Genomic DNA, 16,360 nt, shown 5'->3' on the forward strand with positions numbered 1-16,360 from the left:
TCTTCCGAATACAAATACTCCCATTGGATAGAATCGTATCTTTACAGCAGGCAGCCAATGTCTGCCTCTTGGGATAATGGTCGTTAACAATTTGTATATAGCTGAATCCAAACAATGCCATTGGTTGCAGCAAATACGAGCAGCCAACAATCGTTCTTACCCACGTGGCTTTCACCTAACAGCTTTGTGGTTGGGGAAGAGAGGGGGGATATTCCAATTTTACACACTCATCGTGTTAAATTTGCCCAAAGAACACTGAGAAACAAAGAAAACAGAACAATGGTGTAAAATGAATATCGTTACAGTTTTATACAAATCCTCGCAGGTTAATGTTTACATAGGAAAGAAAAAAAAAAACATTTACACTTATATACTGTATATCTGAATTACCCTAAGACAATTGCACCATGACAACTACAAAAGGCATTGTGTTTGGAAACAGATAAATTAATGAAATAAAACTAAAATTTGAATGATCTGAGACATGCTAAAAATATTAAACAACCGTTCATTGACCCGAAGCTTGGCGCCACCATTTCCCATTGTCGTTTGTGTGTTTATGCATAAAGGTTGGCGACATTTTTTTTGTTTTTGGTGAATACCAATGGTCTTAGAAAATAATACTCTGCTGCGGTTATTCACTCAACAATGATAATGTGAAGAATTGACTTTTACATTTATTTTTCTCTTTAAAGGAATAAATGAAAAGTTGTTTTTTTTTTTTGTTTTGTTTTTAAATATAATGGGATTTTTTATCATAAAGTTACCGTGAAGGTATTTTTTATTTTTTTTTAATGAAAAAAAATCTTCATTATTCTATGCAAAAGCTTTTTACTTAAAAGAAAAGTTCAGTGATCTCGTAAAAAGAGACACTAAAGTAGCAAGTTTTATGCATAAAACTCTTTAGTTGGTGCCTTTTGGTAGACGGCGCTGGATGGTTTGCGTTCGCCGAGGTCGTAGCTGCCCTCGTCCTTCTTTCTCATGCGGTACACCAACAGGAGGATTAAGAATACGGCAAACAGGAAGCCGATGCCGCCCCCAGCAATGACAGCTGAAAAACAAGACAGGACGTGTTACACGAAGAACAGGACACGGAGCATCTCATTGTTTCTTTCACTCACGTGACTGCTCCTGGGCACAAAGCACTTTCCTTTCCCCAAACCTGTTAGCGCTTGTATAATGGGAATATTGCGGGACGGCTCAGCAGTGATATTGCTGTTGCAGGGTCTTCCTGGCCTTCTATAAAAACTGACAGTTTCCTTAATTCCCCCTACTTCACACGAATCCCTTACTGCCAGGTTGTAAGGGCATGACCTAATGGCAGTGACATCTGGAATTACCTCCTAATTATTTATATCTACAGTTTTTTAATTACTTGCCTTCCGCTTCTAAATCTTTTCAACTTTCAAATGGGGGTCACTGACCCCAGCAGCTGCAAACTATTGTTTGTGATCTTACAGTTTTATTATTACAGGTATGGGATCCCTTATCCGGAAACCCATTATCCAGAAAGCTCCGAATTACGGAAAGCCCATCTCCCATAGACTCCATTTTAATCAAATAATTCAGAATTTTAAAACTGATTCCCTTTTTCTCTGTAATAATAAAACAGTACCTGTACTTGATCCCAACTAAGATATAATTACCCCTTATTGGGGGCAGAACAGTCCTATTGGGTTTATTTAATGGTTAAATGATTCCCTTTTCTCTGTAATAATAAAACAGTACCTGTACTTGATCCCAACTAAGATATAATTACCCCTTATTGGGGGCAGAACAGCCCTATTGGGTTTAATGGTTAAATGATTCCCTTTTCTCTGTAATAATAAAACAGTACCTGTACTTGATCCCAACTAAGATATAATTACCCCTTATTGGGGGCAGAACAGCCCTATTGGGTTTATTTCATGGTTAAATGATTCCCTTTTCTCTGTAATAATAAAACAGTACCTGTACTTGATCCCAACTAAGATATAATTACCCCTTATTGGGGGCAGAACAGCCCTATTGGGTTTATTTAATGGTTAAATGATTCCCTTTTCTCTGTAATAATAAAACAGTACCTGTACTTGATCCCAACTAAGATATAATTACCCCTTATTGGGGCAGAACAGCCCTATTGGGTTTAATTAATGTTTTATTGATTTTTTAGTAGACTTAAGGTATGGAGATCCAAATTACAGAAAGACCCCTTATCCAGAATACCCTTGGTCCCGAGCATTCTGGATAACGGGTCCTATACCTGAATTTCTACTTTGTATTCCTTACCTTTCTATTCAGTCCCTCTCCTATGTATATTCCAGTTTCCCATTTAAACCACTGCCTGGTTGCTAAGCTACACAATACCCTAGCAACCAGATAGCTGCTGAAATTCCAAACTGGAGAGCTGATAAACAAAAAGTTAAATAACTGAAGAACCACAACAAACAACTGCAAATTGCCTCAAAATATTAGTGTCTACATTATACTAAAAGTTAATGTAAAGGTGAACAACCCCTTTAAGCACATTTACAACATTTTAGGACACGTCAGTTTATTTAAAAATTAGTTTTTATTGTAGATTTTTTTTTGGGCAGGGCTCTCTTCACCTCTTGTATCTGTTATTGATTGCTTTATATGTTACTCTGTATGTCCAATGTATGTAACCCACTTATTGTACAGCGCTGCGGGATATGTTGGCGCTTTATAAATAAATGTTAATAATAAACTACATTAAACAAGGCATTTCCCATTTTTCCTTCTCAGCCACCACACTAAGCAGGGGAAATCAAATAACATCAATTCAGAGAGACCAAATGCTATTTGTTGTGCCAAAGCCCGACCACCTAAAGCAGCTTTGCCGTGCATTCTCCCAAAGCCCCATCCGCTTTTCTCCATGAAGAGTGAATAGACATGGGGTGAGGGCAATATGTTGCAGTGCCAAGGAGAGGCCACAGGCCTTTATATACTTAAAATCAGATGTTCAGCCCTTAGGCTTATGGGACACTGGTCATATTCTCCCCCAGAATTCTCAGCCAGCAGATAAGCACCCAAACCTGCCTGAGGAGGCGGTCTTTAGTTTTAATGAAAATGGCCTGTCGGCATCAATGATAGGGATTTGAGCTGCAAAATGTGCAATTTCATGTTGCTTTTCATCAAAACAAATGGCAGGCTCCTGAGTGGGTGCTTTCCCACTAAGGTAAGGAGCACCAGGATGACGTTCCATGCATGTTCTGCTGGTAATGTTCTAGCAGAACCAAATCATTAGTTTATCACAATTTTAATATTCTAATTAATGGAAATATTAAGTGTGTAAATTCCCTAAATTGGCTGCCACAGAAAATGTGTAGTAGGCAAAGCAATGTAAAGGACAGAATAGAATCTGCCCAATATAGTCATTTAGTCATTGTTGTGCCCTTACCTGCAAGTACTTCTGTTCTGTGGAACAGGTTCTCTGTGTGTGTTGCAGTCTGGACGATATCCTTGTTTCCATAGACAAGAACTGTGTTGGTTGACTCTACTTCGCCAGGCTCCTGGACAGGAGGGGAAATATTTATACAATGGAAGTTCTCCTACATTCAGTATTATACAGACAAGTGCAAAAATACTTTTTTTTTTTAAACTTGCTCGTGTAATTTTTACTGCAGTTTGGTTACCCTATCGTTGCTTGAATGTCAGAATGATGTATTACAAAGTGAGCCTGAACAGAATGATAGGAATAAATCAAATGAGGCAAAAATAAAAAGTCTAATTTATTCTTTGGGAACTAGAGAACTTCATTGTATGCAGGTGGAGGGCTGAACAGTAACATTAAACATGAGAAAGGGTGACAGATAAATGGCTGAATAGGAAGAAGGTGACCAACCAACTGTACAGCATTAGCCAATTAACCCTATGAATAGTTGTACAAGCTTGGGGGAGGGTGATAGATCTAAAAAGTCAAATAATGCACCCAAAAACCACCAAATGTCCCACTATACAGTGGAAACCAACTAAATAAAACATTGCTGGATTAAATTTGCTAAACTGTGAAGCATATGTTACAGGTAATGAAAATGGCAACACCAAAATGGCGACAGACAATCAGAATATGGCCGCTACCCTGAATTATTAGCAGCCAAAATGAATCCTATCAATCAGAGCCCCAAAGCTGGTGGTAAGCTCTGCCTGCACATAGAGGGAAAGGGGAGCAGATGGAGGTCACTATAGCACAAAAGGGCTCCCCTAGTCTGTGAGACTATGGGGTGTGTTTACTAAGAATGGAGATAAATATCACCAGGGATGTTGCCTGTAGCAACCAATTAGGTCTTTGCTTTGATTTCTAACTTGTAGGTAACTGTTCAAATCTTATTGCTGATTGGTTGCTATGGGCAACATCACTGAAGATATTTATCTCCAATCTTAGTATACATGCCCCTAAGTACCGGTTCTATACGGATAAAGGAAAGTTTACATGTGCAGAGTTACAGCAATTAAAGTGCAATCCTATTCTACTGGAATGGTACCTGTTTGAACCTCCAAACCAACTAAATAAATACCTTGATCTACAGCAGCAAAAGTCAAGAACACAAAGCAGCGGTAGATGCCCACTAGCAAGTTCTACATAATGTGCTTCGTCTATACTGGGCACAACAATAAAGTACATTGGTGTGTGGGACCTGAGCCAGCTTGAGCTGTAAGGCAATAAAAGTCTATATTTGGTCCGTAACTTTATACATATGCAATGGCATCACTCCTACCTTGCTTTCAGGCGCAATTTTTGTTTGTGTTTTCAATGTTGTGGTGTCAACATATGGCATTTCACTTGATGGGCTGCTTATTAGCGTCTCGACAGTTGTTAACACCACATTGTCTTCATCATCATCGCGTGCTGGAATGCCTGTGGAATAAAGGGGACCTATAAGAAAGCTGTTTGTACATGATCCACTCACTCATACGCAGGAAGTTCATTAGGAAGGAATGAGAGGTTAATAATAAACTGATTTTGCTCTTTTATAATCTTTAATTCTTCCTGTCTATCTCTCTCTCCAAGAGTCATGTTAAACCTGGGGCCCTCACATCCCAATGGCTGGAAGACAGTACAGCACAAACAGCATAAAACCTAGCATTACAGTTATGGGCAAGTTTCCTTACTTTATAAAGTGTCTAAAAACCACAATTTTTTTTTCATTGTTCCTTACACTGAATGTAGACATTCTTTTCCACTGTAAATCTCCAATCTGTTCTGAATTTTACTTTTAATAATGGCGTCAAGTAATGCATGTAAAAGACTTGGGTTTAAATATCCAGCAATGTGAACATATAATAAAATCGATATATTGGGTGCGACAGGGGTGATAAATCCTTTTAAGAAACAACTGTATGCTAAATGGGTACAGCTGAATGGTATTGTGCTTCTGTAGGGATTACTGGCCCTTTATAAATTGGGAAATTCAAGCCAAGAAGCAATGAGTAAAAACCCTTCTCTAGTTTTTAAACTTAAGAAAAGATTTACTAAAAGATAAAAAAAAAAACACTGAATTTTATAGATCTTAAATTTCATGAAGTACAAACAGCTGTCAACTATAATGCAGGTTCTGTAAGAAAGCGTGCATCTTCCTCAGATATTTTTTTAGATACCTTAAGGCTTAGATAATAGTCACAAACGTTTTGCACAGTGAAATCCATTGTAAAAGGATTTTAATGGTAATTGTACTGCATTATGATGGACAGTTCTAAACTACAGGCCTCCACACCCTGGTTGTCAGTCAAAGCTAAATTGATTTTGGTGGGGGAACCACCGGTTCTCAGTGTCTGCCTTCTGGGAAGGAATTAATATAAAGTGAAGCTGCAGTTCCTCTGTAGGCTGTATAACCCTAGCAGGTAGAACTGCAGCTTACTCTGGAACATGCTATATGAAAGTAAAAGACAAGATACTATAACTTGGGCAGGTTTATGGCTTTGGGGTATAGTATAAAACATGTTGGGAGGTGCGTTAACATACTGGGGATAGTTATTAATTCTTGCAGGACCCCTTGAGTCTTAAAGGAACACTGCCATGGGAAAACATGTTTTTTTTTGTTTGGTTTTTTTTTTAAACCCATCAGTTAATAGAGCTTCTCCAGCAGAATCCTGCATTGTAATCTGTTTTTTAAAAATGCAAACAAATTTTTTTATATTTGATTTTGAAATTTCACATGGGGCTAGGCATAGTCTTCAGTTCCCAGGGTGCCACAGCCATGTGACCTGTGCTCTGATAAACTTCAGTCACACTTTACTGCTGCGCTGCAAGTTGGAGTGATATCCCCCCCCCTCCCAGCAGCCAATCAGCAGAACAATGGGAAGGGAGCAAGATAGCAGCTCCCAGTAGGTATCAGAATAGCACTCAATAGTAAGAAATCCAAGTCCGGCTTGGGACTCCTCCAGTTACATGGGAGTTGGAGAAACAATAGGTTAGCTGAAAGCAGTTCTAATGTGTAGCGCTGGCTCCTTCTAAAAGCTCAGACTCAGGCACAATGCACTGAGATGGCGCCTACACACCAATATTACAACTAAAAAAATACATTTGATGGTTCAAGAATAACATTTTAAATAGTACAGTGAATTATTTGCTATGTAAACAGTGTAATTTAGAAAAAAAAGTACACCATAAAATCATGACAGTATCCCTTTAAAAGCCAAGCGTTAAAGAACTGTAACTTCATTTGATCCCATTTTTATTTTGTAACCCTTGTTCCTTAAATTTTTGGAAAAGCCCTGCTTTCTAGAAATGAAAGTAAAGCACTGGGTTACTTGCTGGCGATATAGAATTATATAAAGATGATAAAGGGTGTGACCATATCTGCAAAGACCTCATCCAGTCACCCCCATCTCCAGTTATTACACAGGATTTGGACTTACTGACCAACTGAAAGCGAAATGTTTTTCTGGTCTGAATCTCTCATTGAGGACTGAATTTAACTGAATCCAAAAAGGATGTATTCTGCACATTCCTAAAGGCACTCTGGTTGGTTAGCTAGGTTTCTGATGGAATACATGGTAGAGTGTGTGCCCATGGGATAGCAGATTGATTGTGAGCTCCAATAATACAAGAACTGATGTGAAGCACTTTCTCTGTAACAGTGAGCACTAGTGAAACAGACTTCCCATTGTGTTTATTCGGAATTCTCCACAATATCCCTCAGGCTACATCAGTACAAATTACTATTTTGCTTTAGACAAAGGCTGTCTGACAGACTATACACATGGATGGAAAGATGCCAAATTAGATTTTAATTCTAAAACTGTAGAAGGAAAGTTCATGAAAAGAAAAGTTTACCTGAGCCAGATCCAGAAGAGTAATCATCGTCATCAACTGGGTAGTTTCCCGACGACTCTGTGCTGTCGATATAGAGGTCTCTGTCAGCCTGCGCCCACTGCAAACAAAGTTTAGGACATTTTAGTTACCATGCCAAGGGATTCCGTCATAGAATATTAGCGAAACAGAACCAACACAAGAACAACTCTTAAAGGGCACTGTTTAGTGCAATCCCATCAGGTCAAACGTAACTTGGCTTGAAAGTTACAAGATAAATAGCACAACAAACAGTATATTAATGGAACGGGTGCTTCCAATACAGGTGTGGATGCTGATTTCATTTTATATCCCCCATAATAAATTAAGTCTGGGATGCCCGACATTCTGAGTGATACTGGAAGCCCCCAGAGTCTTCGACACCTACTGACAGTGTATGTTTGGCAAGAACTTCAGATACCCCAGATATAAATGCTCAGGTCTGACTGTGGCCCAATGCATAATATGCTGGAAAAGTGTAACCTCTTGTGGAAGATCAGCCATGAGAAATGCCACATTGCAGTTACTCTGCCAGCTTGTGGCTACATTTCCCCCTGGTATTTCCTGTTCAGGTAGTGCTTCCTGCCTACGTATTGGGCAACAAACCCAGAAATTAGCCATAAACGCAAAAGGTGGACAATACAGAAACCAGAATGCAAAGGGTGCAACCTTTAGATGAGTAGATTGGATAGGACTGCCTATCCAACATTTCCTCATGCCGTGAGCAAAACGTATAAAGACACATCCTAAGAGAAACAACTAAAACCAACATGTTGCACAAAATCACTGCCAAGATGACACTTGCATGAAAAGGTGTTCTGCCAGCCAAGTAAATACAATATATATTCAGATATAAAACAAAGGATGCTTTCTCCGGTCGGAATGTAAGAGAATCACACCTGCGTAAGTGAATACAAATAGACAGCAAAGAAGAAAAAGACCGACTTTAAGCACAAAACAAGTTGAAACTATAACCATAAGCCTAATATAGAACAATGCAACTGTTTTGCAATCAGGAGACAAACAAAAAACCCACACAGGCTCAATGGACTGTTTTGGAGGGTCTACCTGACTGTCAGAACTCTACCAATAGCAAGAGAGAGACTCACCGTCGCTGGGACTTATTAATTTACTGATTTTATCTAAGATCTATCATCCATCTATGGGATTTGATCTCAGCTGATCTTTTGGGGGTACTGAGAAACTCCATTCCATGGAAGGCTCGGTAAATTCCTCTGCACCTCACCCACACTTTAAATTATTGTAGGTAAGGCTAAATGTACCAACAAAATATACACTTAAACATAATACTGATGGAATTTTTATTAGATTTTTATTAGCTGTAGGAGTACGTTTCCCCACATACAGCTATAGTTTAATTAGGACTGGGGAAAACAAACTGACCTGTAGGTGTCACTGTACCTGTGTGCAGCACAAGTAGCAATAAGGTTTAATGCTATTAATTTTCATGCTATTACACTGAATGGGTATGGGATCCCTTATCCGAAAACCCGTTATCCAGAAAGCTCAAAATAACGGCCATTTTAATCAATAACCAAATTTTTTAAACGGATTTCCTTTTTTCTCTGTAATAATAACACTAATTGTATCCCAACTAACATATAATTAATCATTATTTAAGGAAAAAGAGTTCTATTTCACTAATGGTTAAATTATTATTATTTTTTTTTTTTATTAGACAGGGTTTGGAGATCCAAATTACAGAAAGACTTGGAAACCCCAAGGTCCTGAGCATTCCAGATAACGGATCTATTATCTGTTTACGTCACGACTTCTATGTTTTAATAAAAATACATTTTTCAAGAATAGTCAACAATAAGCGTTTGACTCTGCTGTGCCAACTCCTGAAATCTTGTGAGAATTTGGAAACCCAAAAGCTGCCCACACGCCCGGTCTCACATCCACTGCCCCTGTAGTTTATTTTTTCCATAGTGAAAGCCGATATGGGAAGGGGGGACAAGGAGGGGGAGGACGGAGACTGCTATATCCCCTCATGCTGGGTTTTATGGCAAAGGAGTCATTGGGCTCTGGGTAATTATCCAAAATATCTCTTTCTGTGCTCTTCTGGCTCCATAGTACCAGCTGCTAGTATTCCGATCCTTACCCGGAATACTAAAAAGGGCACTATTAGGTAAATTAAATTGCTTTTCTAAAATAGACCCATATATAATGTGTACCACTGCAGGATGCATGGAAAAGTTTCTTCACCATGATCATATTTTATTCCATATTAGTAGGGGTGCATCTAATCCACTATTTTGGAATTTGGTTGAATCCTTTGCGAAAGAATCGGCCCAATACCGATCCAAATCCTAATTTGCAGATTCCGTTTGGCAAAGCACTTGGATTTGGCCGAATCTGTATCCTGCTGAAAAAGGCTGAAACTTGGCCAAATCCTGAACCAAATCCACAATTCGGTGCATCCCTCCATATAACATATTTCCTTAGAGAGATAAACACAAGACTACAACAGCACCCCAGGGGCTCTGCTCATCAAGAAGCACTTAGATACAGATATACAAGTGATCCGTGATATATAGACCAGTAAAGTATACACACTGCACAATGTACACGTGCTGCAAGAGAAGGCCGTGCATATGCCGCAGTCATTAACCAAGATGTACCGAGAGATTAATCAATCAATTATGGTCGGATTTATCTTGCAGCATGGGAACAGAATAAACTCTCAACATGCTCATTTGTGAGACAGACATTGTATGGACGGAACTAACACGTATTGGCAAAAGGCAATCAGACAGAATCAATGGCACAAGTCGCGTCAACTGGTGTGAAGCACGCACAGAGGGGGGACGCCGTTCATCACACTGACTATCAGTCTGTTGAGATTAAATAGACTGTTTTCTGCATTTCCAGAACAATCCACGGAATGATATGTTTATTCCACCAGTACATCATCACCCCCAAAAAAATCTGCATCATAACTAATGGTTATTGTATCATTTCCAGAAAAAGCCTTTGACTCAGAGCCCTACGGGGTGTGTAAGTAGTCTCTAGTCATAGTATTTCCTACATATCCATTTAAAATAATAGCTGTTATTGAATACAAAGGAAACTGTTTTATTCATAAAAAAAAAAAGACCAAGGTTCATTGTCATGAATTTTAAATATAACATAAATCTGAAAATGCTGAAACGAATCAGTCTTTTAGATAAAATTCAGGCGCTGATAGTCCCACTGGAACCCAAATGAGCAGTTAATCTCAACCCATTTGGTGCCCCTTTGTGATGTGGTTCTGTTTGTCATGGAAGTTGTTTGGCTTATAACTGGCACATATTCTGCACCTAAACACTGTGCATTTATTGGGCTAACAACATAATGGCTTAGCCTGGTTCCTCACAATGCCCTGAGCTTATAAAAGTCAAAAATGGTTCTTTAATAGGGAGGTGGCGACAGCAGTTGTTCAGATGGTTTCACGGAAAGTTAAGCCTGGCTGCCTAGTCTGTGATTTCTTACACTCTTAAATCAGTTTTTCAATCTCACTCCCTCACATTTCCAGAGATGTTTTGGACGCTTTGCAGTTTGCCTTCCTAAACCAGAAAATATGGTTTCAACGCTGATCATGTTTTTGTTCATACTCTTTTCATGCTTTTTTGTGTGAAATTGTACGACTCAAATGGACAAACAGAACACCCCACCAGAACTTGACACTAGGCTCTCATGGCTCAGGTTATTGGCATCTCTCTGCTCCCATGAGATGGTGGCTCTGTGCTTAAACCACCACAACTCAAGTGCTGCCAGAACTTTCTCTATAGGGTCAGGTGAAACCCCTAGTTTGAGAATGACCGACAGGCCATGGAGCATAGAAATGAGGACCATGAATAACCGTGCAGACTGGTGTGAGGTCAAATATGGCTGCATCAAGGGTCATGGATGGCAGAAGGGCTGGCACCAATCACGAGATAAGGTCTGAGAAGGAATTACACAAGGGAGGTCAGAAATTTCACAGGATGGCAATGAACCAACTAGTTGCCCCAAATGATTTGCCTGAAATCCATCCAATCACAGTTGTGTGCTTAATAATCAAGCTTTTTGTTAGTGTAACCCTCTAGCCTGCCAGTTTATTTCTTCACATTAGTTTTATTAAAGACAAATACAAGGAGCAAAGACCTATTCAAATGGTTTAAGTTACTGCTTTCTACAATACAAGTTTTTGGTAAAAACAAACCAGTATGGTTTAGAATTAAATTATCTGCACAGACCCATACTCCCTGGTCCTGATGACTCCATGTGGACTTGGCATGTCACTATCCATTACCCACATACACCACAGATTGACTCAAATCTTGACCTTCTACCAAACATGGACATATTCATCAATTTATTTGAATTCCTTTAGTGGCCTCTAGTCGCCATATAAGCGATCGCTATCCACAGATTTATTATCCATTATTTGGCACCAGCCCCTACACCAGACGATCAAAGGGCAAGCTAACCCAAAGGAAATCACCGTTGTCACCATAAACTTAAATAAAAACACCTCCAGATATCCAGCCTTAAAAATCCTAGCCTGCAGATTTAAGCCTTTTGGGTGTTTGTGCTACTCTGTGTTGACTGCATAAAATGATGAGGCTGAATGGCAAACAAGGTGAATTAGAACACTTCCATTTGTTGTAGCCATTCCTGCTCGGTGCAGATATAAATTATCCCTTTGCCTCCCTCAGGAGCCTCTGAATAGGGCAGTGATTTATTGCTAGCGGGATGGCTTCAGCACTGAACCGCCATTATGATTAACACCCAACTTATTCAATTACAACGCAGAAATGTTCCTTTCTTGTACCATTTTTCAGACACATTCACAATCGATCAGGCCTGAGAGTTTGGAGCAGTTAAACACAAGGAGAAGGCGCATTTACAGGTTTCATGGTCATCAGAGAGCCATGCTAGCCAACAGCAATTCTCTCACTTGAAAGATGGAGCAGAATCTAATGCCAACAAATTAACCTGTAATAAACAGGTATATCCTGGGTAAGTTTTGACTTTTATCAGACATGGTTACACTTATAAGAAGGGTCTCATTTACCATAAGAATATTTTAAACTTTAATGGTGCCTGATCAATTACCAGTTAACACAAAGGGTGTTGTATGTAGCAGATGGCTTTTGCTAAGGAAGTTCAATCTCTCAGTACAAAAGAGAGTGCAACAAGTTGGCTCAGCCAGGCCAATAAACTGATTGTAATAATGCAACACCAAGTGGAACTTTTCAAGTGGGGGGCATGTCTGCCCTTTTTCAATAGATGTTACTTCTAAATCTGTCTGTATTCTCCTTCCTACACTCTAGGCAGGGGGCATGTTAGCAAAGCTGCTGGGGTAACCTCTGAAGCATGCATGATAATAAATGCCTCACCTAGCAGCCTTTCCGTAGGCACACCACCCAGCCCTGGCTGATTATCCCAAATCCCTCCAGTGGTCAAATTTCAGGGCAATCCCATGGAAACCTATTAGAAAGTCCTGAAGCCTGCACAGAAGAATGATGTGTTTAATACGATTGTTCCTTTTAAAACCTTACAAAAGCTGCTGTAATCAATCGTACTGTGTTCTCTACAAGAGTCTTCGACTCTCAAAGCCTCATACAGATTCATTTCCACTCTGAGTTTCAAGAAAAATAACCTCAGTGGTAAAAGGGCGAAATCAATTTGGCGGATTTTGTTAAGACAGGTGAGGGATCTGAACAGCACCCGATTTCTAATCTGCTCAGAAAAATAGACAACTTGTCTGCTTCTTACGTCTGGAAAATGAAGCCCATTGAATGATTACAAAAGGGGAGAAAAAAATGGAATTCGTCTGGAGATTTGGAGAGTGAACCAACTATGGTTTCTAAACTTCAGGCACTATATCTGTGAAAAAATCCAGTCCCATCTGCAATAAATAATGTGCTTTAAGTGCTCACTGCTGGAGAGGAATCAATCTGCTGAGCACAATCACCAAATGTGCTTCCCTTGTTAACATTATAGGTAGACCCGGCTACAATGGATTAGACGCCACTGTTTCTCTTCTGTAGTTGTGAATAGATCTTGAATTACGATGTTCTAGCTACATAACATATGTTCTATCTAGAATAGCTCAGCCCTAGGAGCTAAAGCAACATATAAGCCCTGTACTATGGACAGGCAATGCAGGGAGGGTTAGAGGTCTTTCTCTGGTTATGGAAATAAAATGTCAAAAATACTAAGGGGCTGATTTACTAAGACACGAATTCGAATCCGAATTGGAAAAATTCCGATTGGAAAACGAACATTTTGCAACTTTTTCGTATTTTTTGCGATTTTTTCGGCGCCTTTACGACTTTTCGGAAATTGTCGCGACTTTTTCGTTACCAATACGATTTTCGCGAAAAAACGCTAGTTTTTCGTAGCCATTATAATTCGCTCGTATCTTGGCGCGACTTTTTCGTATTGAGCGCTCATAAGGGGCGGGCGAAACTTTCAGACTTAGCATGATTTTGGAAGCCTCCCATAGGGCTCAATGGCACCCTGCAGCTCCAACCTGGCCCAAGAAAAATCTCCCATAGGGCTCAATGGCACTCTGCAGCTCCAACCCGGCCCAAGGAAAGTCTCCCATAGGGCTCAATGGCACTCTGCAGCTCCAACCCGGCCCAAGGAAAGTCTCCCATAGGGCTCAATGGCACTCTGCAGCTCCAACCCGGCCCAAGGAAAGTCTCCCATAGGGCTCAATGGCACTCTGCAGCTCCAACCCGGCCCAAGGAAAGTCTCCCATAGGGCTCAATGGCACTCTGCAGCTCCAACCCGGCCCAAGGAAAGTCTCCCATAGGGCTCAATGGCACTCTGCAGCTCCAACCTGGCCCAAGGAAAGTCTCCCATAGGGCTCAATGGCACTCTGCAGCTCCAACCCGGTCCAAGGAAAGTCTCCTATAGGGCTCAATGGCACTCTGCAGCTCCAACCTGGCCCAAGAAAAGTCTCCCATAGGGCTCAATGGCACTCTGCAGCTCCAACCTGGCCCAAGAAAAGTCACCATACTGAAGCTTGAATGAATCCGAACGCTACGAAAAAATCGCAACATTTTGCGCAACTTTCGGAATGGCTACGAAAAAGGCACGACTTTTCGCGCAAGTTTTAACGCTACGAAAAAATCGCCAGATTTTGCGCAACATTTGGAATGGCAACGAAAAAGTCGCGATAATTTTCCGAAAAAATCGCCAAATACCGATCATTACGAAAAAACCGCAATTGGACGCATTCGGCCGGTTCGTGAGTAAGTAAATGGGCCCCTTAGTGTGCCATAAGCTTAAAAGTCAATGACAAGGGACAGAATTTGGCGGCAAAATGCAGCATGATGATACCATCATTGTGAGACAACAGAATTCTATAAAACTGTTAATGGATTTGGCCACATATGTCCATAAATCTCCTCTATGACACTACTTCCTAGTCTTGGGTCCCCAGACGTGGTTGGACTGCAGCTCCCAGCATGCTTTAAACCTTGTATGTATGTTTAAGGATGATGGATTTTGTAAAACAGCAACATCTGGGAACGCAAGCTTAAGAATTGGGGGACCTCAGAGCTCCATCTAGACGTTGGCATAACTGTAAGCTTTGCCTGAATAACATCGTATGGCAGCTCTCATTTATAAAAGTCAACAAATTATGCAGAGATAAGGCTCCCAGGGTTGAATAAGGTATGCGGTTACATTTCTTACAATTTATAGAAAGCTGATGCTATAAAGTTGTATATTTTCCCTTTTTGTCCTGTCATTAAAGGGGCAGTCATTGACCCAATCCTCCTTTCCATATACCTAACAAGTTCCAAACCCAATGTAATTATATGAAAGATTATTATTAATCCATATTACTTATATGAAGGAGTGGTTTTAAGGTCGAAGACTTTTCCTGGTGGCAAGCATGGTTGGCTCTATGAGGGAGGACTTCATACAAATATTGCCAGGGCAATGCAACAGGAAGTAAAAAAAGATCTTCTTCCTCCTGACGCATTTCAAGTACACAGCACAATTGTAGGCACCAAACATGCCAGACTTTGGCACTAACAAATTAGAGAAGGCATTTTCAACCAACCGTGTTACAACCTCTCAGAGCTAGAACATTCTTCTTGAACTTTTTTTTTTTTTTATCTTTAATTTTGAAAGACTAGAAATGAGAAAAACGTACAGAGACAAAAAAAAACAAAAAACAGAGACTACAAAAAATAACAGTTCACTTTCAGTGACCAAAGACCTAAGAGGCAGCAGGTTTCCCAAATATGATAACACACGGACATATTATGTAAGTTTCATTAGCCCATGCAATCCATGTTAATATTTATTTTGGATGTTTGTTTTGGATGTCATCAATGTACATATAAGATGTACTCATGTACTTTTAATTCAAAGTCTTTTTATTGAGGAGAAACTTAGCCAAGTGATGAAGCCTTGAACTTGCAACCTTCGCTTTAAGAGCACCAAGGCTCATATGGCGCAACAGAGCCCAGCAATGACGCTCACTGTCCAGGAGACAAGAGATCATATCTCCCAGCCTGTACAGAGAGCCTATACCAGCATTAAGTAATCTCCCTGTATCAAATATGTCACCCTGCTTGCTATTTCTGGGAGGTTTTTGATCACACCAAGGCCATGCCCTGAATATATCCGGGTGGGTTAACAGCTTTGTTATACAATCCTTCTGGAAACTTGGAGGGCATAGTGTCCTTTTCAGGTCAAATTAATTCCACGGTCTATGACTTTTGTGTTAGTATATCAGAAAAAAAAAAATAAATGTCCCCTGTTCCTTTCTCATCTGAAGTATAGTTTAGCACTAAGATCTTGCGAGCTTTCAAGCCTATGGCAAAGAAATGGTATACAAAGCTACTGCTATTATATAACGCTAATGGCTGCTTCCCTCCCTATCCATAAACACAAATATTTAGATACCATCTGCAGAAAAGAGTCCATGTAAAGCATACTATCAAATATGGTATATATTCAGCGTTGTGCGTGGCGTTTATGTCTCCAGAGTCAGAAAGTATTTTTATTTAATGGCCTTTCCCCACAGGACACAATGATTTAATGTCACCATTA

The 16,360-nt window shown here is 40.0% G+C and overlaps 1 protein-coding gene across 1 annotated transcript in view; it reads right to left on the reverse strand.

Annotated features, from left to right (window-relative positions):
• Positions 1–712: 712 nt before the first annotated feature.
• The window catches only part of sdc2 (syndecan 2), a 63,393-nt gene continuing 47,745 nt past the window's right edge, over positions 713–16,360 (reverse strand). Inside the window, 4 exon segments of the mRNA NM_001017163.2 lie at positions 713–1,051; positions 3,401–3,512; positions 4,719–4,858; positions 7,277–7,373. Coding sequence (NP_001017163.1) covers positions 888–1,051; positions 3,401–3,512; positions 4,719–4,858; positions 7,277–7,373 — 513 coding nt within the window. The 3' untranslated portion in view covers positions 713–887.

The sequence above is a fragment of the Xenopus tropicalis genome, chromosome 6 (assembly GCF_000004195.4).
Source record: "Xenopus tropicalis strain Nigerian chromosome 6, UCB_Xtro_10.0, whole genome shotgun sequence".
Lineage (NCBI taxonomy): Eukaryota > Metazoa > Chordata > Amphibia > Anura > Pipidae > Xenopus > Xenopus tropicalis.